Here is a 27832-nt window from a genome sequence, read left to right as displayed (position 1 = left end):
GCCAGATCTCTTAAGTTTGTTATAAGTGAGTGAGTGTGTGTGTGTGTGTGTGTGTGTGTGTGTGTGTTGCCATCTTGGCTCACTGAAGCCTCGACCTCCTGGGCTCAAGCAGTCCTCCCACCTCAGCCTCTTGGCCCACTGAAGCCTTGACATCCTGAGCTCAAACAATTCTCCCACCTCAGCCTCCCGAGTAGCTGGGACTATAGGCACAGACCAGCATGCCCATCTCACAACTTTTTTGAATAATCATTAACCAGAGTCTTGTTGTTTGTGGTGATCATTTATTCAAGAATATTTGGAACAAACATCCCTGCTTAATAGATAGTTACTAGTTAAGATCGGTATTAACAAATTAGTTTTTTCTACCAAATAAACATTTAAATAAGTTCAAAATAAAACATCTTACTATAAAACAAAGGAACGTTTTGTTTTGTAAGAATTTAATGTGTAAATAAATACAGAAAAATAAGCATTACAGCAACCAAACAGTTTTGCTCATGATAGCAATTTTAAAGACACTTCAACAAATACTTTTATGTAAGAGGCTAATTCTGCAAAATAACATTCACTTTCCTATGGAATAATTTCACAGTCTCAGATTTTAAGCCAGAAAAATGAGACTCATGCTGGTAAAGCAACCTGCAAATCCTGCTTGTTCTTGCAACTAGTATACTTTAACATTGTAAAAGGATCTTTCAAAGGGGGAAAGAAGGCTCTTAACGGTACCTCCCAGAGTAAATCCTTGCCCCAAGGGGCTGCCCTGCTATCTGCAAGACTAAAATGGTCATGACAAATTCAAAGCTAAAAAAAGAAATAACCTTTATCTTCAGTGTATTTGCCTGGTTCAAGTGGTTATCTGCAGATTTATAAGTAGGTAAACAACAATATTGATAAGATTTCTGAAAACTAAATTGTATTTGGCTCTGGTACTAAGGAGTTGAGAGAATAAAACATCTATGTTAATTATCAACCGCAAATGACAACTTTTTGTGAGGTTTCTATTCTAAGGCTTACTTTATTCATGTATTCCATTTAGAATCTTAAAATTTTTTGACAACTTCCTTTAAACAAGAAGTAATTCACAAATGGTTAACACAGCACTAAACTAATAAGATAGGTCCTCACACCCATCTTGAATTATTTAAGAAAGTATTGCCATTGAAACTGATCTTTTTCCTGAGAAATTCATACTGCAAAATGGCACAAGACAATACACATTTTCTCCAATTTTCTGCATGAATGCAAGATGGGAAAATCAGATTACAATATATTTTGTGAGGAAAACATGTTTCCTAAAATTGTGCTTTCAGTTACTCTCCAAACTACAAATTTTTAGAGGGTGAGAGCCAAATGTAAGTTAAGAAGTGATCTTTAAGGCAAGAGAATGAATACATATGGTAAATTTTGGTTGGTGTTTAAACAATTTTTATAGGAAATTGTTTATGAGTGGAGAAACTAAGGCACAGAAACAACTAAGCTCAGGTTCAAGGTTGAGTTTAACAGTACAGGTAGAAATAGAATCTAGGGATCTGATTCTCACATTAGAGGATAATAATATCTCCCCAAAGGGGAAAAATAAAATTATTTCTTTTGGTAGATAACATTGATAAATCATTTTTGAAATATATAATATGAATTTCCTTGAAAATCTTTGGCATTTGTGAGAGTCTTTGTAGGCTGAGGTTTTTAGGTATTTTTTCCCAAAAAATATATAAAGTTAGGGGAGCTAGCTTTAAAGTTAAACAACAAAAAAATTACTCAATTTCAAAATGACCTGAGTTCATTTTGCATTTTTATATAAATCAATTGTACAGCTTGAGTACTCTGAAACATAAAAGGCCACCACACTTCACTTCATAGAGTTCACACACATGCATTCTACATATTTATATGACCAGAACTTATTTCACATTTACATAAAGTATAAAATTAAATAAAATGTCTTAGTCAAATTTTTCATAAGCCCAACTATTTGAAGATGTCAGTTATTACAGTGAGATGATTAATTCATATACAGTATTAAGTTAGTCTCAAATTCAAGTATTTATATTATTCACCCCATGTGAAAGTTTCTTTGTACTGGCTAAGATGTGAGCTGTGAAATTTATATTGCTCAGTTTGGTATTTTTCCCTATGTGTATGTTTTCCATCACAAAACCTCTGTCTCACAATTCTGTACTTGTAAGAGCTCAGGTAGGTTTATGTAGTCATAATGCAGTAGTCTAGAACACACCATATAAAGGTAAAAAATAAAATTATTTTCAAGTTTCTTTGTTTTTAAAGTGCTCCACGTGCCGTATTATATCAACTTTCAGGTTATAGAAATCCATTATGACTAGCAATAGTTTTACAAAAGATCAGCAGTTAAGCAAGAATGATTTGTTCAAGTATGTATACATAGATTAAGAGAGCAAAAATTCTTTAGGCACATTCATATTCAAATCATACAAGAAAACCCATGAGAGTACATACGAGAGATGGCAGAGGTGTTTAGAAGGAATGTCAGAGTGTCAGGGAATAATTTGTAAGGTAACTAGTATGTAAACTCAAAGTGGTTTTGAATATTTTGGTAACAAATATTTGTCCAAGACAAACAAAAAACGAAACAAATACTTATTCCTTATCAGAAATAAAATACAAATCAAGTCTGTCCAAATGTTCAGAAGCTGCATGATAAAAATATTTTTTGAAAAATTTCATGCCTAATATGTTGCTTCATCCATGTTGTCATCACTGTCTGCGCCAAAATCATCTCCATCTTCAAAGTATGAATTAATGTAGTCATTTTCCTAAGTGAAATGATATATTCCTTTGTAAACGTTAAAATGAATGAGTAGTAAGAAAATATTCCAGGCCTAAAAGTCTCTGCTTTTTTATCTGCTTCAAAAACACAACAGTTTTCACTTGTGTTTACCTGTGCCGCTTTCTTCCTTAAGACCACCACCTTCCACTCTTGTCAGGCACCAACTAGCTAAGAGAACATGAAGGGTTGCCCATACCATCTCGGTAGGATAATATAGCTACTAACACATTACAGCTTACTGGGATGATACATAGTTTAGTTAGCTAAACCACTAAACACTTACCCAAAAAATGCACAGACACTCCAGAAAAAAAGCCAGTTTACATTAACATCCATTAGACTACACCAGTACTGAGATTTTTAGTCATAAAACATAACTGAGCATAAGCCAGAAAGACTTTTACTTCCTATTTAAAAAAAAAGGCCTCATGATACCAAACCAAATCCAAAAGATGCCTATATTATATTCTATCTAGGGCCTCTTAGTTTCTTTTTCTTGTGGCTGAATAAGACTATCATCCATGCAAATAACTCAGAAAATATCTGTGCTTTCTATCAAAAATTCAAGATCTTACTTCCTTATTTATTTTTCAGGGCCTCCAGTATCTTGCAATCAAAAATCCACTTTGGATATAAATTAAACCTAAGAGTTATCAATCAGTTGCAATGTATGGATTGTATTTGGATTCTGTTTGAAACAAAAAAACTTTTTGAGACAACCAAGAAAATTCAATACTGGCCAGATAATGATGAAATTAAGGAATTATATTTCATTGTATGGGGTGTTATAATGATACAGTGATGTTGTTAAAGAGCCCTTATTTTTGAATCCATACTGAAATATTTGTCGATGAAATGATACGATGCCTAGGATTTTCTTTGGAATCCAAGGCGTATGGGGCACGGGGAATGGGATGGGTGGACAGGGAGGGATTGGGTAGATGAATGAGTGGTTGAAAGATTAGCTATGAATTGACCATTGTTAAAGCTGAGTGATAAGACCATGGGTGTTTCTTTTACTAGTCACTACATTTTTGCACATGATTGAGATCTGCTATAATAAGAAATTAACGTCCACATCTCTACTATCTATAGTAAGAAATACAGACTATTCTCAAAAGAAAGTCTCCTATCAATTTTACTAATTTTTTCCAAAGTTTTTTTTTTTTTAATCTGGATAGTGGGATTTTTAATATAAATATATTTACATAATGCAAGAAAGGTAATATGCATTATTCACTGTATATGCATTCTTTAGATAGTTATCTCATTACTTTTTCTTCCCTAGATACTTTAAGTTTCTGCATTCAGCTAAGACCATTCCCATCTCTGGAAAGTTGGCCTGGCTTTTCTGGTGCCAAAAAAATTTGGCAATATTTAGACACCTGGTGAAGCTTGGGGCCTGTGTAGCAGGGGAGGGTGGCATGGTTGAGAGTTCAAATGAGGTCTCATTGTAAAGGAGACCTTTGGCAAGAACACTTGTGTAGAAATAAAAGTAAGCCGATTTGTACATAAAGTGGAGATGAATAAGGAAGGTATACTCTGGTATTCCAAATCAAGCATATGTCACTTGTGTTTTAGACATGAGTACCTCCTCCAAGTTCTGTTTAAGTGATTCAAATTTGGTAATTGTGTGACGTTAGTAATCTTTTTTTTCTTTTTCTTTGAGATGCAGTCTCACTGTCACCCAGGCTGGAGTGCAGTGGCGTGATCTCGGCTCACTGCAAGCTCTGTCTCCCCGGTTCACGCCGTTCTCCTGCCTCAGCCTCCCGAGTAGCTGGGACTACAGGCGCCTGCCACCACGCCCGGCTAATTTTTTGTATTTTTAGTAGAGACGGGGTTTCCCCGTGTTAGCCAGGATGGTCTTGATCTCCTGACCTCGTGATCTGCCCGCCTCGGCCTCCCAAAGTGCTGGGATTACAGGCGTGAGCCACCACGCCCAGCCCCGATGTTAGTAATCTTGATACAGGTATGAAGTAGTGAAACCCATAAAGTAGTTTCAGTAGTGAAACTACTGATGGCTTAAATGGTTCTAGGCTCTCATTTGAGCCCTTTTATTTTTCTTCAATTACAACATTCAAAAGATTGAAGAAGGAAAGTCTTTATTTCCTTGATTTTACTAATAGGTGTTACACAGATAATTTGCCCCATTTTATTCTTCAAAAGGAAATGCACATCAAATCCTCAATACATTGGATAAATTAACTACCACAAATTTTAATTAATAATTGCTAAAAAGAGCAGAGAAGAATAATTATAAATGTAGAAAGGTGTTAATGAAGATCTCCTTTCCATCCCTCACTCAGCCATACATGCAGAACACACATTTATCTATTAAAGTGGGGAGTTTTTTTGTTGTTTTTTTGTTTTTGTTTTAAATGAAATGTTATAATAAACCCACCGGTGTTGTTTAATATTCTGCTAAGGCTCAATGAAGAATTCTAAAACTACTAGAATCCCAATGTTTGTTGTTTTTGTTAGAGGAGATCTTAATTTCAACACAGATATAGTTCCGACTGAACTCAGTGCAAGCAGACATTGTCAACAGAGCATTGCAAATGCCAGTCTTGTCTAGAGTATCGACCACACAAACTAGAACCTATAGCACCACCACCCTACTACCCCCATGGCAGTGTGACAACCAAATATATCTCCAGACACTACCAAACATCCCTTCAAGAGTACTGAAAACCACTGGTTTACAGCAACAAGCTTTCAAATATGACCCAAACTTGGCTCTTCCATTCAAAGCAACTGAGCTTTCTAAAATATAAACATGATTATGCCATTCCACTGTTTAAAACCCCTCAGTGCTCCCCACAGTACTCAGGATAAAGTCAAATTTCTCAGCTTGACCAAAGTCCTTAATGGCCTGCTCATCTCTCCAGCTTCATCTCTCAACACAAGCCCACTTAACACCCGCTAGTCCAGCCATACCGATTTATCTGGTCAGTTAAATTAAGATGCTACACTCTCATCACCTGCAAGCCTCTCTCCATGTTCTTTTTCCTCCCTGCAAGTGTCCACTCCATTCCATGTTCCTATCTTGATCTGATTAGCTCTTCAGATCACCTAAATTGTCTTCTTTGAAATATCATCTTTGATATGCCTAAAATAGACTTTGGTGTGCCCATAGCATCTCTTATGTGCCACTATAGCATCCGGTACTACCATATCACAGCATTATTCACTGTATATTAACTGTTACCTTTTTTGTCTCTCTAGTAATTTCCCTGAGAGAACTGTATCTTATCTTCATATTCCCATTGCCTAGTACAATTCCAAGCATATACTTAGTGTACACTTACTATAGGTTGAATGAAAAAGAACTGAGGAGTTACATGTTTATACAGGGTAACTATGGGGAGGGATGCAATCAGAGAGATTACGGCAAGAAAAAGAAGCCCGAGGGAAGAGCCCTGAAGAATACTGACATTTAAAGACTAGAAAGAACTCAAGAGACCACAAAAATGTACCAGAAATAGGAGAAAAATGAAAAGCATTATGTAACAATAATTAAGGGAAGCAACCATGTTTGTCTAAGACTTGGCAATTAGCACAATGCCTGGCATATAGAAGATGCATATAATTGCTGTAAATTGTTGAATTTAAATAAAGGAAATTATAAATATATATATTTATATATATAAATATATATATGTTGCCCAGGCTGGAGTGCAGTGGCATGATCTCAACTCACTGTGACCTCTGCCTTCCGGGTTCAAGTGATTCTCCTGCCTCAACCTCCCAAGTAGTTGGGATTACAGGCACCCGCCACCACGCCTGGCTAATTTTTGTATTTCTAGTAGAGACAGGGTTTCACCATGTTGGCAAGGCTTGTCTTCAACTCCTGACCTCGTGATCCACCCGCCTTGGCCTCCCAAAGTGCTGGGATTACAGAGTGAGCCACTGCGCTTGGCCAGGAAATAATATTTTAATAATAGAACTGTCAGAGGTGTTAAATGCTGCAAAAAAGTTAAGTGACATTAAGGCTAAAATTTGTCTATGGTGAGCATGGTAGTAATAATTTCTTTCTTTAAGCTACTTCTATTTGTCAAAAGCAATTATTTGAATAGGATGGAGGTGAAACTAAGATTGAAAAGAGCTAATGGTGGGGGAGGGGGAGGGGTGATGACAGCTAAAGAAGCTTTTCAAGAGATGGCATGAGGGAGAATGTGGACAACATATTTTACAATGGGAAATGAACATGTTTTAATTCATGAATGGAAGAGACAGGCAGAAAAAGAGGTTAAAAATATGGAAAGGGAAATGAGTGGAGGACTATGGTTCCAAAAAAGGATAGGGCCGTTAGCCCCAAATAGGATAAAGGGGATTTCCTCCCTTGATTAAAAAAAAAAAGAGGAGGAGGAAGGAAGACACGAGTTTGAAGGCAGAGGACATGGAATTTATAGAGTTTCCTCTTGATGACTTCATTTCCTGTATGAAGGTACTATCACCTGCTAAGAGTGAAAGAAAAGGTAGTAAACAAAGGGAAATAAGAAGAAAGAAGCTAATCAAAAATAATTGCTGTAGAGAGCTGACTTAAAAAGAGAAATAGAAAACATGTTAGCCAGCAAAATGGGGCTAGTGTTTTTTGAGGGGCATCAATTTCTGTGCTTCCCAAGAAATGCTCAATAGGTCAGATTTGAAAGGGAAAATAGGTAGAGAATGGAAATGATCAAAGTTGGCTTTGGTCTAGTGTGTGCGCTGGGAGGACAAGAGACAAGAATAATGGCAAAAAAGAAGATGAAGGGCGAGCAAGGGTCTAAGTTTCTTAGAAAAGAAAATTAAAACAGAGAACCAATGAAGGGAAAAGAGATGATCAGAAGTACTGACAGTTTCAATCATGTCAGAGAGCAATGGAAATAAAAACATGAATGATCTGAAAAAAAGGCTGGAGACAAATGTGATCTACCACAAATGTGACATATTTAATTTTTAAATGTTTAGACTTAAAATTTATCTGAAAGAATAGACAGAATATTCAGGAAAACTGTGAAAAAAGAATAGGAAGGAAGACATACCCTACCAACATTAACAAATAATCAGAAGCTTCTACTACTTGGAACAGCTTAGTGTTGGTTCAAAATAGATCAATGGAACAGAGAACAGAAGTAGAAATGGGAATCTAATAGCTGATACAGGAAGAATTTCAAAATCAATGAGGAAAGCAAATTACGAAATGAGGTTAACAGCTGGCTAGCCACTTGGAAACAGATAAAAAAATGTATCCACACTTCTGTTTATATTAATATAAATTTCAAAAGAATACCAAATTTAATGCAAAATAATTGTAGTAAAGATTTCATAGTTGGAAGTTTCCGGAGAAGCAAAATTTGAGAATGTGGTATAAGAGGCTGAAATGGAATGAAGACAAAGGTCACCAGAATGGAGAAGAAACTCTCCACCTAGGGTTACGGTCTGAGGTGTCTACAAAGTCCCAAAGAGGGTCTGCAAAGTTACCCTACTAAAAATACCTGATTGACTCCAGCTAATTCTGAAATGTACTATGTGCATTTCATTCTAAAAGTTAGACATCCCAAATGGAAAACACAGAGTCCTGACTCAGCCAGATACCTGAGGTTAAATTATCAATCTTCTCTGATAGTGTCCACATGCACTTTGGAATTTGAAACACACTGCAGGGATTCTCCTCTAGACCTATGTGGTTAAGCCCTCCGTTACCTGAATTGCTGACTTAAATTTTTATGTTGTTAAATCTTAACTGCACTAATCTGATCAATCTCCTTAACCTGCAGATTTATACTTACAAAGTTGCCAATCAAGTTATTTTTATTTCCTATATTCAATTCGAAATCATTATAATTTCAATGCTATAATAGTTCTCTCGATAGCAAGGAAGTTCTCTTCATAGCAAGGAATTGATGCCATTGATAATAATATACTTCTGGTTCCCATCATCTTGGTTTCTGTTTATTGATTTTAATACATACTATATATCTGATTCCTTATTAGATAAACCTTATTAATTTTGCTACCATCCCCAAATGAACCATTACCTCTTCTTGCTCTTCTTCATCATATTCCTCCTGTTCTGCAGCATCATCGTCATCATCATCATCGCCTTCTTTACTTTTCTCTTTGCTTCCTTCTTTCTCTTCATTTTCCTCATCTGATTTTTCACCATCACCTCTTTTTTCCAATTCCTGGTATAAGTGAGTTTCATTAATTTGTATGGAAACCGCTAGACTGCTGACTTCCCTGCTTAGCCTTAAGGGAACTGTTATCTATCACCTTATTCTACTCCCATCTTGCCACCACCTCCTGGCTGCCACCTAGGAAACTATGAGTCAACTCGAGAAAGAAGGAATTTACTGTCTCACCATTAAACCAGCATTTTCTTTGATTTTGTTACTTAATAATTGGGTTTCAGATTAATACTGGGCTTATCAGATCTAATGCACAATGCTTTATTTTTTATAATTTCTCTCCTACCTTCTCTTTTTTTTTTGAGAGAAAGTCTCGCTCTGTCACTCAGGCTGGAGTGCAGTGGCACGATCTCGGCTCACAGCAACCTCCTTCTCCTAGGTTCAAGTGATTCTCTTGCTTCAGCTTCCTGAGTAGCTGGGACTACAGGTGCATACCACCACGCCTGGCTAATTTTTTAGTAGAGACAGGGTTTCTCCATGTTGACTATGCTGGTCTTGAACTCCTGGTCTCAAGAGATCTGCCCACCTTAGCTTCCCAAAGTGCTGGGATTACAGGCATGAGCCACAGTACCTGGTGGTCTATCTTACCTCCTTCCAAAATATTTGAGGTGACTTAGTTTATGGAGAACTTTTAGAATGTTATTTTGTTTTCCTTCTAACATAAAAGGGGAAAAAATAAGGAAATAGTATTATCTCAAAATGTCTATGTTTCACTTTATACATGAGACCATTTAATACTATTATTATAATAGCAAGTCATCCTGGGTTAGATTATCCTAGTTGCATTTTATCTGTGTCTTTATCTTTTTTCTCTCTCATTATTTACTTCCTGTTGCCAGGAATTCTTGTTTCTTAATATATCTGGCAGATTGAGAAGAAAGAAAGAAATTAAAACTCAAATCACAGTCAATACTAGCAATTACTAGAAATTCTAAAAGAGAAGACAAAAGAGAGATGCAGGGTTAGGAAAGCTTTGATTCCATGAGAGTCCCACTTATCCACAAGTGGAACCATCAGGGAATAGTACACAAAATTAACTTTAAAATTACATCTTTGTATTTCTATTATGACTACCAACAATTTTTTTCATTTAATAAAAAGTGACTTAATTTCATTACTGTCACTATCTGTTCACTAAATTGTACTATGCTCAATTTGCACATATGATAGAATTTCACAAGTTTTCCAGGAGTCAATAACTTCACATATTAATCCTCATAATTAAGGCATAAGTCACCTCAGCTAAAATGTGATTATTCCTAAACAGAAATTGGAATACTAATGCATGAATCTGCAAACACTCCATCTCTATTATAAGGTATTTGCTTTGTAGATTACATATAGAGAGAAAACAGATTTTATATCTGGAGTAACTACAACTTAGCTATTCCTTTACTGGTTCTTAAATGCTTATCTTTAAAAATCCTTGTAATTAAATTCAAATTTGAATTTAAGGAAATCAAAGACAATAGAGAGACTACATTAGATAGGCTCAATTTCTAATCAAAATTCAAACTCCACCTTTCCTGTCTCCTTAACCCACTCAGGCAGAATAAGACCAAGGTAATAGACATAAGATGATTTATCTTGATACTGACTCATATGTTGTCTTATATGAGTTATTACTACAATATGATGTGTGCAATTTTTCCAACTGGCAATCCCTTTGGAAAAGTGCAAGTAAAGAAAAGCATGGTTATGGATCTTTTGCAGCATCTATAATAAGATATACACATACATATATGATGCTATGTTAATATTATAATTTTTTAAATATTTTAATCAGATCACAGTAAAAAGACCTACAACCAATAAGTTGTATAGTTAATAGGAAATTGTAGTGCCATATTTATTTAGCTCTGTGCAGGGTACACACTATATCTAAAAAACATGCTATTATTTTATTTTTATAATTAAGAACACAGTTATTTAAACCAGTTATGTAAAAGTACTTTTTTTTTTTTTTTTTTTTTTGAGATGGAGTCTTGCTCTGTCACCCAAGCTGGAGGGCAGTGGTACGATCTCGGCTCACTGCAAACTCCACCTCCTGGGTTCACATCATTCTCCTGCCTCAGCCTCCCGAGTAGCTGGGACTACAGGCGCCTGCTACCATGCCCGGCTAATTTTTTTTGAATTTTTAGTAGAGATGGGGTTTCACTGTGTTAGCCAGGATGGTCTCGATCTCCTGACCTCATGATCCACCTGCTCGGCCTCCCAAAGTGCTGGGATTACAGGCATGAGCCACGGCACCTGGCCAAAAGTACTTTTTAAATACAGTATTCATTCAGTGCCACATAGGAACCAGGAAGTCTATATTTCTATTATTGCTACCTCAAATATCTTTAAAAAAAAAATCCTCATCTTTATTTCCACCACATAGATCTAAATCAGACTCATAAAATAGGTTAAAAATAGAAGATTTATGCAACTTTTTAATAAAAATTGATCTCAAAGACACATACATTGTCTCATTGCTTCATTCCTTTTGCATTAAGCTACTAGTTTCAGCTCTTCTACTTACTAGTCTCCATTTTCTCTCCTGTTGAGATTTAACCATCTAACTTTACTACTTTACAGATTTAAGAATAAAATGAATAATATAAAGATACTGAAAACAGTGTTCAATTATGGACAGAGAGCAGTTCTTCTGGTTTAAATATGATACAGCCTTACAGCCACCATACGGAGCCTCCTGTTATGCAGAAATAAGAAACCTCAGATATTAGTTAACCGCTAATTACTCACACATTAATCATGAGATTTGAATGTATGTCACTCCCTCTCCATCCACAAATGCTCTATTATAAAAAAAACTTGGAACTGCTTTTGCTGAAAAAATCAGCAATAAGAGAGTCATCTGGGAACAACTTTTGCTCTACTAAACTCATTGGTATTTCTAGATTTAAATTTCCAGTTTAACCAGTGTGTGTCCTGAAAATTGTGTTTAAATGTAGACAATATGGAAACACAGTTTGTCACACGGAGAAACCCAGAGGTCCAGATCAATCTTCCTTACAGCACATGTCATCTTAGCAAGTTTTCTCCAGGAAGCTTTTAGAATAGCCAGAACCTGAGTTCAATCAATACGAACTGGCTAGAACTGCATTCCCATCATTCCACCATAGTTAAACCTGACAGTTATCACTGCTCCTTCATCAGCACTCTGGCTTTATTTTTCAGACATGTTGTCTCTAATTCAAGTACTGGTCAAATAATAAAATAAAAATATGAGTTTCCACTACCAAGTAGCTGTGCCAACTTGGCCAGGCAAGTAAAAATTTTAAAGCCTTGACTTCCTCATCTGTAAAGAAGGAATAATACCCGCCTCTCCTTGTTGTTAGGAACTCTTATGGACATAACATATGTAAAGAGCTCATCAAGGAGGCTGGCACAGAATAAGTTTCAATAAAGTGTTAGCTGTCATCATCATCATCATCATCATCACCAAGGCAAGACAATGCATGCATTGATAATGGTAGTAAATTGGTATAACCTCCATAAAGCGCAATGTAACAATAGCTATCCATTTCATACAGTGCACGTAAGTACTGACCAAATACTTCTAGAAATCTACCCTACACATGTGAAATGACACACTTAACATGAATTCATTGCAGCATTGTTAATAACAAACAGCAAAACACTAGATGAAACATAATGTCCGTATGTCCAATTATGTAGGACATTAAATAAATTACGGTTCATTTTTATAGTGCAGCCAAAAAAAGAAAAAAAAAAGGATGAGGTAACTCTACACAGACTGATATGGAACCACATCCAAGGTATTTAGTTAAGTGATAAAATGAAAATGCAGAATGTAATATGCTACCTCTGTCTTTAAAAAGAAAAAAAAAACCTCGTATTTGCTATGTATGAAATATTTCTGAAAAAAGACATATAAGAAACTAGTAACATTGGTTGTCTATAGGAAGGGAACTGGATGACTAGGGACAGGACTAGGAGGGAAAATTTTCAGTGTTTTAACCTTCTGACTCTTACATTTTTTATTTTTGAAATATTTAAATTTTTAAAATTTTCAGTGCTTTAACCTTCTGAATCTTACATTTTTTAATTTTTGAAATATTTAGATAAAGCTATAAAAATAAGTTCTATAAAATACATTTTTCCCTCAATAGAGTCTTCAATACTTAACATAAGACCAAAAAAAAGCATTAAAACTGTACATATTAACTAACAGGAGGAAAAATGAGAGGTTTTTAAAAGAATTACATATGTAACTTTTTTAAAACTTGTTCATGTTTCTCTCTGCCTGCATGATTCAAATATAAGCGGAAAGGGGGATATAGTGAAAAAGAAAGAGGTGACAGAAGGTGAGGTAAGTGGCCAGGTGAGTGGTAACGAAGGACAAGACAGACCCTCCATATCTCCCAGCCTGCAAAGTTCAAACCTTCCCAGTTACCTTATACGCTGGGCTCGCTTCTGCCAAATTTACATTATTAAAAAGTAAGAGAATGCTGAAAGGTTGAAACAGAGCAAAACGAGGTAGGATCTTTTACATTTTTTTCAGTTCACTTGTATAGTAAGAAGAAAACCTTACCTCAATTTTTTTCAACACATCTGCAGTATTAGTGAGTGATGTGCCTTTGCCTGCGTCTTTTGCCTTTTTGGGTTTTGGGCCTGCTGAAGTAAAACTACCAGTTAACACATTTTTCTGCAACTGCAACTGTGTATTATATTTCCTTGTCTTGTGTATGCTGTCCAGCATTGTGCTACTGCATCCTAGGCGGTCACATAGTTTTCAGAGTAAATTAATTTTCTCAAAGAATAAACAAATCACACCTCACCAATTTTCCAATGATGAGGAATAAATGATAATCACTTAGTAGGATTTTTTTTTTTAAGACTGAAGTTAACTATATTTTTTACTAGTTCTGAACATTGGTACTGGCAATTAATATCATTAAGGACAAAACTGCTAAAATGTTGCCTCAGATAGAGAAGTACCAAGAGTATAGTGAAAGGCTCCCACAAATCCACCTGCACTGGCTTCTCCTTCACTGGTAAGTGTACTTCATTTTAACCAGAGGAATCTTACCAGGTGTGTAAAATAAAAAGGAAGTGCAGGATAAATATTCCTTTCAGCTTTAAAGTCAACTACAGATTTGTGATCCTCTAGGACATGACCAGTATCATTCATGCACATGTATTTTATTATGAAAATAATATATTTGCCCAATAAAAACCAATGGTATAAAAGACAGAAGATAAACTGCCATATCTCAAAATTCTGCATTCAAGCTAAATATGATTATATACTGTATCTTTAAAATAAAAATACTTCTGCCTTAAATATATATGTGCAAAAAATGTAAATTGTGTATGTACTTCAAATATGTTCATTTACCAATGGTGAAAGAGATGACAGTGCAACACAGAAGTATCTTTGGAATAAAGATTAAAATAATTAAACTGAATATACTCATCATATGAATCTGAAAACTCAAAAGCATGTAAGTGAAATTAAAATGCTGTAATGGCTTTGGGCTACATAATTTTTTTGTTTTACTCCTATCAAAAATTTTGCATTTTGAGGCTATTCTGAAAGTGCAGGGTCTAGAAAAGTATTTCACATATAAATTCTGCCAGTCAGTTACCAAAGCAATATGATAGGCTACAAAATTGTCCCATTGTGGTCAGAGAGTATTACAGCTCTTTTCCAAAATAAAGCTAAACACTTAGAAATTACTTTGTAAGAGGAAAATGTGGCTCAGAAAGATGTAATTTTGTTAAAGATTAACATTTAACCTACAAAAGAAAATTTTTAGATTGTGGTAGATGACCCATAACTGATGGAATTACAATTTACTGTGTTATACTGAATTGCCCCTCGGGGAATTACTGAGCTCAGAGCTCCCAAACATATGTATTAGTGAGGTTTCTCAAACAAAAGTAATAGTTAGATTTAATGATGGGTAACTTTCTCTGACCCCGTTGAGGGCAAAGACTGTTTAATATGAACTGTAACACATAAAATATAGCATCACATATGAACAAGATCTCAATAAATATTATAATATTAATGCCAAAAAACATTAGCTAAGAATGTATTGTACTTACATTATGAAGTCTTTTTCTAAGAACTTTTTATCAAATTTTTTAATTTCATAACATAAACCTTTGTTAAAGGGATACTAGAGAATATGGCCAGGTAAGTAAACTGATTTTTTTTTTCATCTTTGGCCAAGTATCTGCATATATTTGAATAGTTTCTTTTAACACATGGCAGTAGCTGGTTCTTCAAGAAACAACTGTTTTCAGCCTTTGACTCTATTGTTACTGTTTACTTCCATGTAAATCAATGGAGGACATCTTAACAAAAAGGAGAGTACAAGCTTATCAGAAACAAGACATAAAAATTACACAATATGTAATAAAAAATACTAGAGCAAAATGAGAAACAAAGTTTCATTGTTGCTTTGTTTATTAACAAATGGAAATCCTGATACATTGGGAGCTTTTACTGATTAATGTGGGTATAAAATCCCAGGATGACATATTTGAAAACATTAACTCTTCCAAAATGAACACATTCTTCTCAGCTTTAAAGTCAACTACAGATGTGTGATCCTCTAGGACATGACCAGTATCATTCATGCACATGTATTTTATTATGAAAATAATATACTTGCCCAATAAAAACCAACGGTATAAAAGACAGAAGATAAATTGTCATATTTCAAAATATTCTTTATGCAAGCTAAATATGATTATATACTGTATCTTTAAAATAAAATAAAAATACTCTGCCTTAAATACACATGTGCAAAAAACGTAAATTGTGTATGTACTTCAAATATGTGCATTGTATTGTATGTCAATTATATCTCAATAAAGGTATTAAAAAGGGGAATGGGAATTCCTTCTCTTCTCTTCTCTTAGTTGATAACCCCACTGTTCTTAACCTCTCTGGCTCCCTTCCTTTTTCACTCTTCATTCTTCATAGCAAAATTCTAAGAAGACTCATCTATGCTAGCTGTCTCCATTTCCTAAGCTCCATTTACCGGTTAAGCCATTCCAATCTGGATTCTACCTCTGCGAATCTTTCAAAAAGCTCTCACTGAGGTCACCAATAACCAACATGTCAAAAATGAGTGAACATTTCCCAGTCTTCACCCTATTTGACCTCTTAGCAGCAATGTCTAACATCTTTTAACATTGTTGACCACCTTTCAAAATACCAGACTACCTTGTGTAACTCTGCTCTCCTGGTTCTCCTCTTCCCTCTCTCTTTCCAGTTCCCTTCTTTGCCATTCAATCTCCTCTACCAGCCCATTAAATGTTGGCATTTCTGTAAGCTCAGGGTTAGGCTCTCCTTTCTTCTAATTATCTAATTCTGACCTAGACCATCTCATCTTTTCTCTTGGTCTCAATGATCATATCTCTGATAATGACTACTATCTCCATTTTGAGGTCCATTCCCCTGTATCCAACAATATATTTAACATTTATATTTGTATATTTCAAAGGAACCATAAGTAACACCTTTGAACTGAACTTCTGATTTTCTCTCACAAACCTGGTACTTCCCTACTTCCTCTCCCACAACTATGTCTCAGTAAACTCCTACTCATCCTTCAATCTCAACTCCAATTCCATGTCCTCAAAGAATCCTTCCCAATGAGGACAGTGTGTTTTTCTTTAGTGATTTTACCCCATTTGACTACAAGCTCCATGAGGACAAGGATTATTCCCACTTTGCTCAGTTTTATTCCTGTCAGCACAATGTCTGGCAATAATAGATAACTATTTACTGACTGAAATTACTAAAGAAAAACAAACTGTAAACATTCACTTTGGCATTCTTCTATACAACATAAAGCTCTATTTTATTGGTTTCCCAATTTTAAAATGTTTTAGTTAATAATTTATAATGTAGCCAGTATAATAAAAAATCTGCAGTTATGCAAATGAAAAGGTCTACAATAATTGAAAAGTCTTTCTTAGCATCTCCACAATTCCATAACTAAAGGAAAATCCTAAGTGAATAAATGCAGGAACAGAAAACCAAATATTGCATGTTCTCACTTATAAGTGGGCACTAAACACTGAGCACACATGGACATAAACATGGGAACAACAGACACAGTGAACTACTAAAGTCGGGAAGGGAGGACAGGGTGGAGTGGGTTAACAAACTACCTATTAGGTAGTACACTCACTACCTGAGTGCAATATACCAACGTAACAAACCTGCACATGTACCCCTGTGTCTAAAATAAACACTGAAATTTAAAAAAAGATAAAAAATTTAAAAATTAAAAAATAAGACATACACAAAGAAAAGGCAACAACTAATAAAAACACCCAAAAGACAAACAACAAAAAACAAGCTTTAGCAAAATAGTTATAATGCATATATATATATATATATATATATACACACACACACACATACATGGGGGGACAGAGAGAGGGAGAGAGAGAGTCAGGGTCTTAGACAGAGTGTCAGGGTCTTGCTCTGTCTTCCAGGCTTAAGTGCAGTGGTGCAGTTTAGGCTAACTGCAGCCTCTGCCTCTTCAGCTCAAGTGATCCTCCCACCTTAGACTCCCAAGTAGCTGAGACTACAGGTGCACGCCACCACACTTGGCTAATACTTGTTTTAACTTTTTGTAGAGACAAGTTCTCACTAGGTTGCCCAGGCTGGTCTCAAACTCCTGGGCTCAAGTGATCCTCCCACCTCAGCCTCCCAAAATGCTGAGATTACAGGCATGAGCCCCCTTGTCTGGCTCAAAATAAGAAAAGCATTAAGAACAGTGAGTATAACTTTGGGTTGACAAGTCCATATTAACAGAATGTAAGAAATAAGCTTTTCCTATCTGAATTACTATTATATTAGTCAATGTACCTTTTTTACATTTATTTCTTGGCATCATCTCTCTTGGAAGTCTTCTCCAATCTGTACATAAAATAAAAAATAAAAAATTGCAGTTTCCTCTAGGAATTAGTGGCATTGAACATAACTATTTGAAGGACACAACAGTTGTCCAGAAAATGACAATAAAGTGCCTTAGTATCTGACTTTACAAATTTAGCTTGAAACATAAAAACCAAACCCAAATATTACAGACAATGATACATTTTCTCCTACAAAGAAAAGTTTATTACAATAGCTCTGAAATAGTGCTATAAAATTTTGGGGGAAGGAAATCTTACGGCAATTATTTGTGGGTGTTGGAATTATGACAGTTTTTCTTAAGTATTATTTATATTTATTTATTTGACTATATTTCATAAGTTTTCTGTAGTTGATATATTCTGTAGTTGATATATTTCTTATGCAACAAATTTTTTTTTCCAAAAGTATGTTACCACAATCCCAACACATGCAAAATGAAATAAACAATTGTAATATCTGAAAACTTTAAAATTAAAAATATAAATAGCTGTCAAAAATAAATTTCCTCCAATAAATAATTTTGCTTGTATTAGCTAAATAACTCCTCTAATGTGTCACTTTCTTTTAATTTTTAAGCATAGAGTTAAACAGGAAATGGAAGCAACATAAAAGTTGATTTAAAAATATTGCCTGCTTTTAAAGAAATTTCGGAGCATTTTTACAAAGCATTTAAATCCCAAGTCATTTTACCTGAAAAATAAATTTTGCTTTGAATATATTTTAGTTTTTATAAACTATTCATTTTAGATCATGACGGAATATGTAGAGAATCATTTGAGAGATGAATACTAATGAAATGGAAGAAATGAGAGACCTAAGTTGTTTCCAGGGTGCCCCAACCTTACCAACACTGAAAAGATAGTACTATAATCTGTGAAAATGATAATGCTGTTAATGCCATCTATGTTTTTACATAAGGGGAGTTTCCATAAAAGACCAAGGACAGAGACATAAAAAGAATGTGATTTAAAATGAGAAGACCTGGGTTCTAACAGTATTGGCCACATGGCCTGACAGGTCACTTTATTTCTATGACAACTGTTTTTATTTGCAAAATGAATGAGTGGGATGAGATCTCCTTTACAGCCCCTTCTAACTTGTCCATACCCAAGGTAAAGCTTCTTTTTAGATATAGTTGTTTTGAAGAAACCTAACAACTAAAACTAGTCTATGTCAGCTTAAGAGAAAGGAAGATCCATGAGCTTGGCTTAAAATATCTTTAAAACGAGATTTTTGCTTTCTCTTCAAATGCTCTAGAATTGCTCAGGAGCATAGTATTTGTGCTTTCTGGTATTACAAATTAAAATTGTGATTGTGGCTAATTAAATTGGAAAATTCAAAGGGTTTGTTTGGCCTGTCCTATTTTTATAAAAAATATATTTTAAGGGTGGGGGGTGGGGGGGGTTGGCTCATGCCTGTAATCCCAGCACTTTGGGAGGCCGAGGTGGGCGGATCACGAGGTCAGATCAAGACCATCCTGGCGAACACGGTGAAACTCCGTCTCTACTAAAAATACAAAAAATTAGCTGGGCATGGTGGTGGGCGCCTGTAGTCCCAGCTACTCGGGAGGCTGAGGCAGGAGAATGGCATGATCCCTGGAGGTGGAGCTTGCAGTGAGCCGATATCATGCCACTGCACTCCAGCCTGGGCGACAGAGCAAGACTCCATCCCAAAAAAATAAATAAAATAAAATATACATATATATATTTTAAGAACTTCCACAAAAGCACTTCAACTCTTCCTTGTTTTAGCATAAAAATCTTTTCACCTTAGTTTCTAACAGATTTATATTACTAATTAATCACAATAAAAGAACCAGACTCAGTTTTCCTATGGTAAAAATAGAAAACTTATCCTAAAAAAAAAAAACTTGAGGTGAGAGAGACAGCCTTTAAAAACTGTTTTCATATTATGTGTTTTGTAGTTACCTGGTATCCATTCTTCCTTGTATACCTTCATGTATCTTTTACTATACCTTTCAACATCTAGGGGAAAAAAGAATAAAGAACTCATTAGGAAAATCAACAGGAACCCTGAACTTAAGCCATTCCTTTAAGATTATTGAAAACAACAGACAACATTTTTAATTTCACATACAGGGAGTTTCCTACCTTTGTACATAAGAGAATGGAAAAAAGGGTAGGGCTAGGCAAGGTTGGACTTGGTGAGGGGTTACTGATCTGAGGCATAAATGAGCAAGCTGCAAGCCCTACATGCCAACTGCTGAAAACTCTGCAGGAACCCTCTGAGCTTGCCAAAACCAGTAAAGCCACAACTGCGGCTCTTGATTCAGACCAGCCCACATTATCACAAGAAACATCCTTAAGGAGGGCACAAACTCTTTTCCAGCAGCACAAGCTGGAAAGCAACACTATCACACAAAAGCTTGAAGCCATGTTCATCATAAAAAGCAGTTCAGGAGTTAGGCATGAAAAAGGGAAGGTAATACTAAAAACGAATGGATAAAAATCAAAGACCAAATATATACTGATTTTTCTTCTATGTCAAGGATATGCTTCCAAATAATACAACCACGTATTAGAGAAAGATAACTAAAATAAGCAGTAGATCAGAGACCAAGATATCAGGTTTTTCTAGGTATTTTAACTGTTTGACTTCAGGTAAAATGTTTTAACTAATCTTGCCAAGTTTTTAATCTATAAAACGAAGTCAGCACAAATGAGAGATTACTACAATTTGTAACACAATGACTTCTTTTTAAGAATTTTCTCCAAAACAGTTTCCATATTTTAAATAATTTTAACCCTCAGTATACCAGAAAAAAAACAGTTTTTACCCTTTTTCTTCTGGGTACAGTAGACCATTTTTTATATTTTAAAATATTTTTAAGTTAATTTCAAATAATGAAATACAGAGAATAAATAAAAAAGATAACAGATAAAAGAATAGATATTGAAAACCAATTATTGGAACCCAATTAAAAAGGGGTAAAGGATTTGAATAGACATTTCTCTAAAGAAGATACAAAAATGGACAAAAAGCATGAAAAGATGTCCAATGTCACTAATCGTTACGGAAATTCAAATCAAAACCACAATGAGATACTGTGCTACAACCACTAGGATGGCTAGAATCAAAAAACAATAAGAAATGTTGGCAAGGATATGGAAAAATTGGAACCTCATACATTATTGATGGGAATGTAAAATGGTGCAGCCACTTTAGAAAACTGTTTGGCAGTTCCTCAAAATGTGAAATATAGAGTTACCATATGATCCTATGTATATACCCAATATAAATGAAAACATATCTTCACACAAAACATGTACATGAATGTTCATGACAAGATAACTCATGTAATCCCAAAAGTGAACTGACCCAAATGCCCATCAAGTGATGAGTGGATAAACAAAATGTGGCATATATCCATACAGTGGAATATTATTCAGCCATAAAAAGGAATGAAGCACTCATATGTACTAAGCCATGAATGAACCTTGAAAACATTATGGCAAGTGAAAGAAGCCAAAGACACATATTACATCATTCCATTTATATGACATGGAATCTCTAGAGACAGAAAGCAGATTTCTGGTGCCATGGGTTAGAAGGAGGAAGAGTAGGGAATGACTACTAAAGGGTACAGAATTTCTTTTCTGGATGATGAAAAGCATCTAAAAAATTAGATAGTGGCTGGGCGCAGTGGCTCACACCTGTAATCCCAGCACTTTGAGAGGCCGGGGTGGGTAGATTACTAATAGGTCAGGAGTTCGAGACCAGCCAGGCCAACATGGTGAAACCCCATCTATACTAAAAACACAAAAAAATTAGCCATGTGTGGTGGCACGTGCCTGTAATCCCAGCTGCTTGGGAGGCTGAGGCAAGAGAATAACTTGAATCCAGGAGGCGGGGGTTGCAGTGAACCGAGATCATGCCACTGCATTCCAGCCTGGGTAACAGAGCAAGACTCTGTGTCAAAAAAAAAAAAAAATTAAATAGTGGTGTTGGTTGCACAACTCTGTGGTTATATTAAAAGTCACTGAATTGTACACTTTAAAAAGTAAATTTTACATAGTGGATTATGTCTCAGTAAAGCTGTTACTTAAAAATCAATAAAACTAGGCCCAACACAGTGGCTCAGGATGTAATCCCAGCACTTTGGGAGGCCAAGGCAGCTGGATCCCTTGAGTCCAGGAGTTCAAGACCAGCCTGAGCAACATGGTGAAACCCCATCTCTACAAAAAATACAAAAATTAGCCGGGCATGGTAGCTCATGCCAGTGGTTCCAGCTACTTGGGAGGCTACAGTGGGAGGATCATTTGAGCCTGGGAGGTGGAGGCTGCAGTGAGCTGAGATTACGCCACTGGATTCCAGCCTGGGTGACAGAACGAGATCCTGCCTCAAATAAAAATAAATAAATAAAGTTATTGGAGATTTTACTAAGCAATTAAGTATAGCAAATCCAAATTTATATTACATGTTTTACTGATTTTGAAGGTAAATTTAACCAAAATGGGCAAAGTCATTTCAATGCGGTTTTCTGTGCATCGGCTGCCACACACAGACCTGGAATATATGCCTTCTGTACGTCCTGATCCCAGATTCCAAAGACGTCTTTAATAGGTTCTAACTTTTAATTTCCTCTGGTTCTTTTTCTCGTATGTGTATCATCTAAATAATTTCAGATTACAAATGCATTTCTAGTAGAATCTAGCTTATCACTACTTCCAATTCTTCTTCTTGTACTTACATATCCAAAATACAATACTTTAAAAAACTTTGATGTCTCATACTTCTTTTTTTTTTTTTTTTTTTGAGATGGAGTCTCGCTCTGTTGCCCAGGCTGGAGTGCAGTGGCACAATCTCGGCTCACTCCCGGGTTGACTCCATTCTCCTGCCTCAGCCTCCTGAGTAGCTGGGACTACAGGTGCCCTCCACCACGCCCAGCTAATTTTTTGTATTTTTAGTAGAGACGGGGTTTCACCATGTTAGCCAGGATGGTCTTGATCTCCTGACCTCATGATCCACCCACCTCAGACTCCCAAAGTCCTGGGATTACAGGGGTGAGCCACCGCGCCTGGCTGATGTCTCATACTTCTATTGAAGAGAGGATGGCCCAGCCATCTTCTTTGCTCTGTACTTGCAAAATATTTTCATTATTAAATTTATAATCACCAGTTAACACAATCAATCCAGAAAACAATTTCACGTCTATATAATCAATTTCCTTTCAATCATTATTGTCTTTGCCTTTATGTTCAGCATTTGTCAGTTACAAAACACATCAAATTAATTTTGGTGCATAAATATCATAAAACAAAACAAAATGATCGTCTCATTTTAGCAAACGGGATGTTCCAGGTTTTTGTTACAAAGTATTACATGATGAGTTCTTTTTCAAAAATTGACTGTAGAAGGCCACCATAATTCCTTTTTAATTCTTGGAGATACAGTGTTTACTCATTGATTCTTGAATTTGAGAAAATTCATTGAAGACACTGTCATCTGAAGACTCACAGTCTGAGATTTTTGCTTATACAATCAATTTCATCATCATCATGAGCATCCAGAGAGCTATCTATCTCTTTGCACTTGTCTTCTGATTCGTCTAAGAATTGTGGAACATGTTTTTCTGTCAATTTTAGACATTATGAGCAAAAAATTAAAAATTTTTGAAATTTTCAATTGTATTAAATGAAAATTAAAACAGAGCAACTACAAATATAAGGGTCTCTGAAGACTTTATATCTTCTTAAAAAACAGATGTAATGCTTTGGACAACACCACAGGAAAACTATATGATGACATAATAGTGATAATTTATTTGAATTGCACAGTCAATTTCATCATTCTCCCATTTTTTATATTTATTCTTTTTTTAAGCATAGTGGGGAATGTCTGATGAATAGTGATTAGATAATATCTATGATGATGAAGTAGCAAGGTATTTCAAGATAGAGAAAAAATAAGATCACTCAAATTCCGTAATTATTTTAGATATATAAAAGGGTCCAATGGGCTGATATGGTATTCTAGGATAAAACGAGTTTTACTTTTTAAGAAAATGTCTGTTTCTTCTTTAGAAAACCTCTATGCAAGAATAAAAGTTATGAATATCAATCATACAAACAATAAGAACTGCTCCAAAAAAAATACGTCAAAAATTTATATTGGGTCTCATGGACACTGATGGTATAACAAGAATTAGTAAGCCAAATTCCATTTATTCAGTAACAGACCTGTGGACATATTTAAGTAAATGTATAATTTCCATTAAGCTTTGAGGTTCTGAAAATGACTTATGACACTATCACCACTGTCCGAATCATGTTTCTACTTCAGAGGACCCTGTGGTTCAGGAACCTGAGCTAGGAACCACTAGACTAGACGATCTCTTACAGCTAAAATTCACTAAAATAATATTCATTGGTGTTTTTCCTTTATTATACAAATAACAAATTTCGATGCAAAGAAAATACTAATCGTTTCTATAATCCTACCTGAAAACATTAAAAACAAACTTTGAAGACATCGCAACATGAAATATGTTCATTCCATGCCGTCAGTTCTTGAGGATTGATCTCAATGCCCTGAGCCACCAGCCACTTGACTATCAGGAAGTCTTGAGATCTCCCATCCTATTTGTCTGTCCTAGTGTCTAGTGATTTAGTTCTTTACAGTAGCCCTTAAGTCTCTCTTTCCTAAAGCACACAGGTGGTAAGTGATGCACCTGGCGAAGGTACAGTCAGGCAACATATCTATCCAGAATATGATTCTCTCTGACAGTAGGGTCGTTCTCTTCAGTCTGGCCAATTCTTTTTCACTCATAGCGTGGATATTATATAAATTTACGCATGCACATATATACACATATTATATAAACCTATATAGGCACATATAAATGTATATATTTTATAGAAAAACCTTTATTTTTAACATGAGTGTGTTTTTTAAACACACTATATCAGGAAACAGAGGTAAGCTGGGTTCGGTGGCTCATGCCTGTAATTCCAGCACTTTGGAAGGCCGAGATGGGAGGATCACTTGAAGCCAGGAATTTGAAACCAGTGTGAGCAAAAAAGCGAGACTCCCGTCTCTACAAAAAAAATAAAAATAAAAAATTAGCCGGGCATGGTGGTGTGTGCCTGTAGTCCCAGCTACTCAAGAGGCTGAGGTGGGAGGATCACTTGAGCCCAGGAGTTTGGAAGCTGCAGTGAGCTATGATCATGCCACTGCACTCCAGCCTGGGTGACAGAGCGAGACCTCATCTCTAAAATAAAATATAAAACAATAAAAAAAAAAAAAGAAGTAAACATGAAGATCTCAGGGAGAATGTACTTGTATCAATACGGAAATTTCTATACAAGAGTTTTCCCCTGAAATAAATAAAAGCAAAAAAAAAAAACAACCCTTATATTTTTAAATACTTTACTGCATAGTTATCAAAGATAAAGTGCCCCTTAATCCAAGTACTAGCCAACCACTCCCATAGACCAACAACAAAATTATGTTTTCAATATCCCTGTCTAAAACACTCACATAAATGCCTTAATTATTTGAGATACTTTTTTTTTTTGAGACAGTCTCACTCTGTCACCCAGGCTGCAGTGCAGTGACATAATCTCAGCTCACTGCAACCTCCACCTCTTGGGTTCAAGCAATTCTCCTGCTTCAGCTTCCTGAGTAGCTGGGATTACAGGAATGCGCCACCACGCCTGGCTAATTTTTGTATTTTTAATAGAGACAGGGTTTCCCCATGTTGGTCAGGCTGGTCTCGAACTCCTGACCTCAGGTGATCTGCCTGCCTCAGCCTCCCAATGTGCCAGGATTACAAGAGTAAGCCACCGCACCCGGTCTGATTTGACATACTTTTAAATTAGACATGTGCTTTAATAACAACCACATTCACCTAAGTACATCTGTGCCATAGAGAAAAGATCAATTTTAAAAGTACTAAAGTATACCCGGCATTACTATTTTTTCTAATAAGAATGAATACTGATTAATTCATTTGGTCTTACTTTTTAAAATCTTTAAAATGAAAAGTTTTATTTTAGAACTCAAACAGATGAAAGCATGCAACATAATCATGAAAGTTAAAAATTTCAGTATTAGGCCGAGCGTGGTGGCTCACGTCTGTCTGTAATCCCAGCACTTTGAGTGGCTGAGGTGGGCAGACCACTTGAGGTCAGGAGTTCAAGACCAGCCTGGCCAACATGGTGAAACATCTCTACTAAAAATACAAAAATTAGCTGGGCATGGTGCAGCGCGTCTGTAATTCCAGCTACTGAGGAGGCTGAGATGTGAGAACCACTTGAACCCAGGAAGTGGAGGTTGCAGTGAGCCGAGACTGCACCACTACACTCCAGCCTCGGTGACAAGAGTGAGACTCCATTCCATTCCCAAAAAAAAAAAAAAAAAAATTAAGTATTTTTGAGATAAAATATCTCTTATCAAACCATTACATAACTTAAAGCAGCTATGTTTTGAGAATTAAATGAATTTGTCTAAAATGCTTCCTATAATTATAAGCACATGCTAAGATCGTTATATAAGGCTTCCTTTTTCGACTCAGCCAATTCAAACTATTCTAGAGAGAGAGGAAAAATGGAATGTATTTTTAATACTAATGGAATGAGACGACACTATGAATTTCTCATGTTTTAATGATGTTGTTTTGAGAACTCAAAGATGATGTCAGTCTCTCTAATCTCAACAATCAAGGGCAGAAAGTGAAAAATCAATATAGTACTGCTGTGCTACATAGCTACTCAGGAATGGTTTCCTTTCCTATAAAACCACTTCCCACTTCTAGTCTGAGACTGTTGAGCCCTCTCCAACTATAATGTTCCCTTTCTTCCCTAAGCAGCACCAATGAATACATATTTTACATCATATCAAATACCTAAATGATAAACCAAACAAAACTAAGTCTTAAAAATTTTTTAACCTAAATATTAAATAATCAGAGACACGCATAAAGGTTTATGTATAATGATAATAATCATGGCATTATATATACAAGCAAAAAACTGGAAATAATCTTTAAAAAGCAGGAAATTCGTTACAGTTAATAATATTATATCCACAGAGTAGACTACCAGTCATTAAAAGTCATGTTTTCCAAGAATAATAAGGATACATGAAAATGCTAATATGCTACTGAGTGAAAAAAGGAAGATACAAAGTAATGTCAATCTAGTTTTGTAAAGAGAATATACATGCATAAGAAAAAATATGGAATACATATACTAAAATATTAATTGTGGTTCTCTAGACATAAGCATGGGTAATTTTTACTTTCTAAAATTTTCCTGTTTTTCATAATTTTCACTGAACATATAAAATTATTATGAAAGATATTTCTAAAATAAAATATCAAAAAGTTTAAAGTATTTTTTCTGTTAAAGCAACATAAATATGCTTTTTCAAAGTAGTTGATAATTTTTGATTGAACTGAATCAATCAACATTAAATGATTATATATCTTGTGCTCAAACAGTTTCATCTGTATACATCAAGCCACATAATCAAAGACTCCAATACAGTACCTTGTCTTTCTTCAGGTGTTTCAATAAAATAAGGCATTCTTCTCATTGTTTCTCTCAACTCCTGTTTCAAAGCCAGCATATATTCTTCACCTTCTCCTGTTTTCAGTGGCACTGGTTTATAATCTGTATCCTGTTTAAATTAAGAGACAAAGGTTTTTTCAAATCAATTATGTATTTTAATATCCCTTTTATCTGTATTATAGAAAACAGCAGTTTTATTGAAATACTATGTTTTACAGGCACTAAGTTTTACAATCAACTTTAAAGATGACTTTCTGTAATCTATTTAACCTGTTAACCCATTTCCTACTTTGCTCTTATATTAGAGGTAAGAAAGATGCATAATTTTCCTATTGGCCCTGAAAACTACACCAACAATCATTTTGCCATACAGTCTGTTGACCTATGTGATTATCTGCTTTAAAAAATT

General features: G+C 35.3%; 1 protein-coding gene across 8 annotated transcripts in view; it reads right to left on the bottom strand.

Annotated features, from left to right (window-relative positions):
* Positions 1–261: 261 nt before the first annotated feature.
* POLR3G (RNA polymerase III subunit G) overlaps positions 262–27832 on the bottom strand; it is a 41076-nt gene continuing 13505 nt past the window's right edge. For 5 of the 8 annotated variants that reach the window (XM_009240887.4, XM_054555734.2, XM_002815725.6 and 2 more), the window contains 6 exons: positions 27403–27532; positions 19819–19875; positions 17840–17890; positions 13532–13614; positions 8824–8970; positions 262–2789 (listed from right to left, as the gene is read on the bottom strand). In XM_009240887.4, the coding sequence (XP_009239162.1) occupies positions 2703–2789; positions 8824–8970; positions 13532–13614; positions 17840–17890; positions 19819–19875; positions 27403–27532 (555 nt within the window). In that variant the 3' untranslated portion in view covers positions 262–2702. The remainder of the gene's footprint in view (positions 2790–8823; positions 8971–13531; positions 13615–17839; positions 17891–19818; positions 19876–27402; positions 27533–27832) is intronic. The other 3 variants (XM_063724181.1, XM_024247505.3, XM_063724179.1) reach the window with 1 other exon arrangement.

This window comes from Pongo abelii, chromosome 4, assembly GCF_028885655.2.
Source record: "Pongo abelii isolate AG06213 chromosome 4, NHGRI_mPonAbe1-v2.0_pri, whole genome shotgun sequence".
Taxonomy (NCBI): Eukaryota; Metazoa; Chordata; class Mammalia; order Primates; family Hominidae; genus Pongo; species Pongo abelii.
The sequence above is the reverse complement of the archived record's forward strand: the minus strand, read 5'-3'. Positions and strand labels throughout refer to the sequence as shown.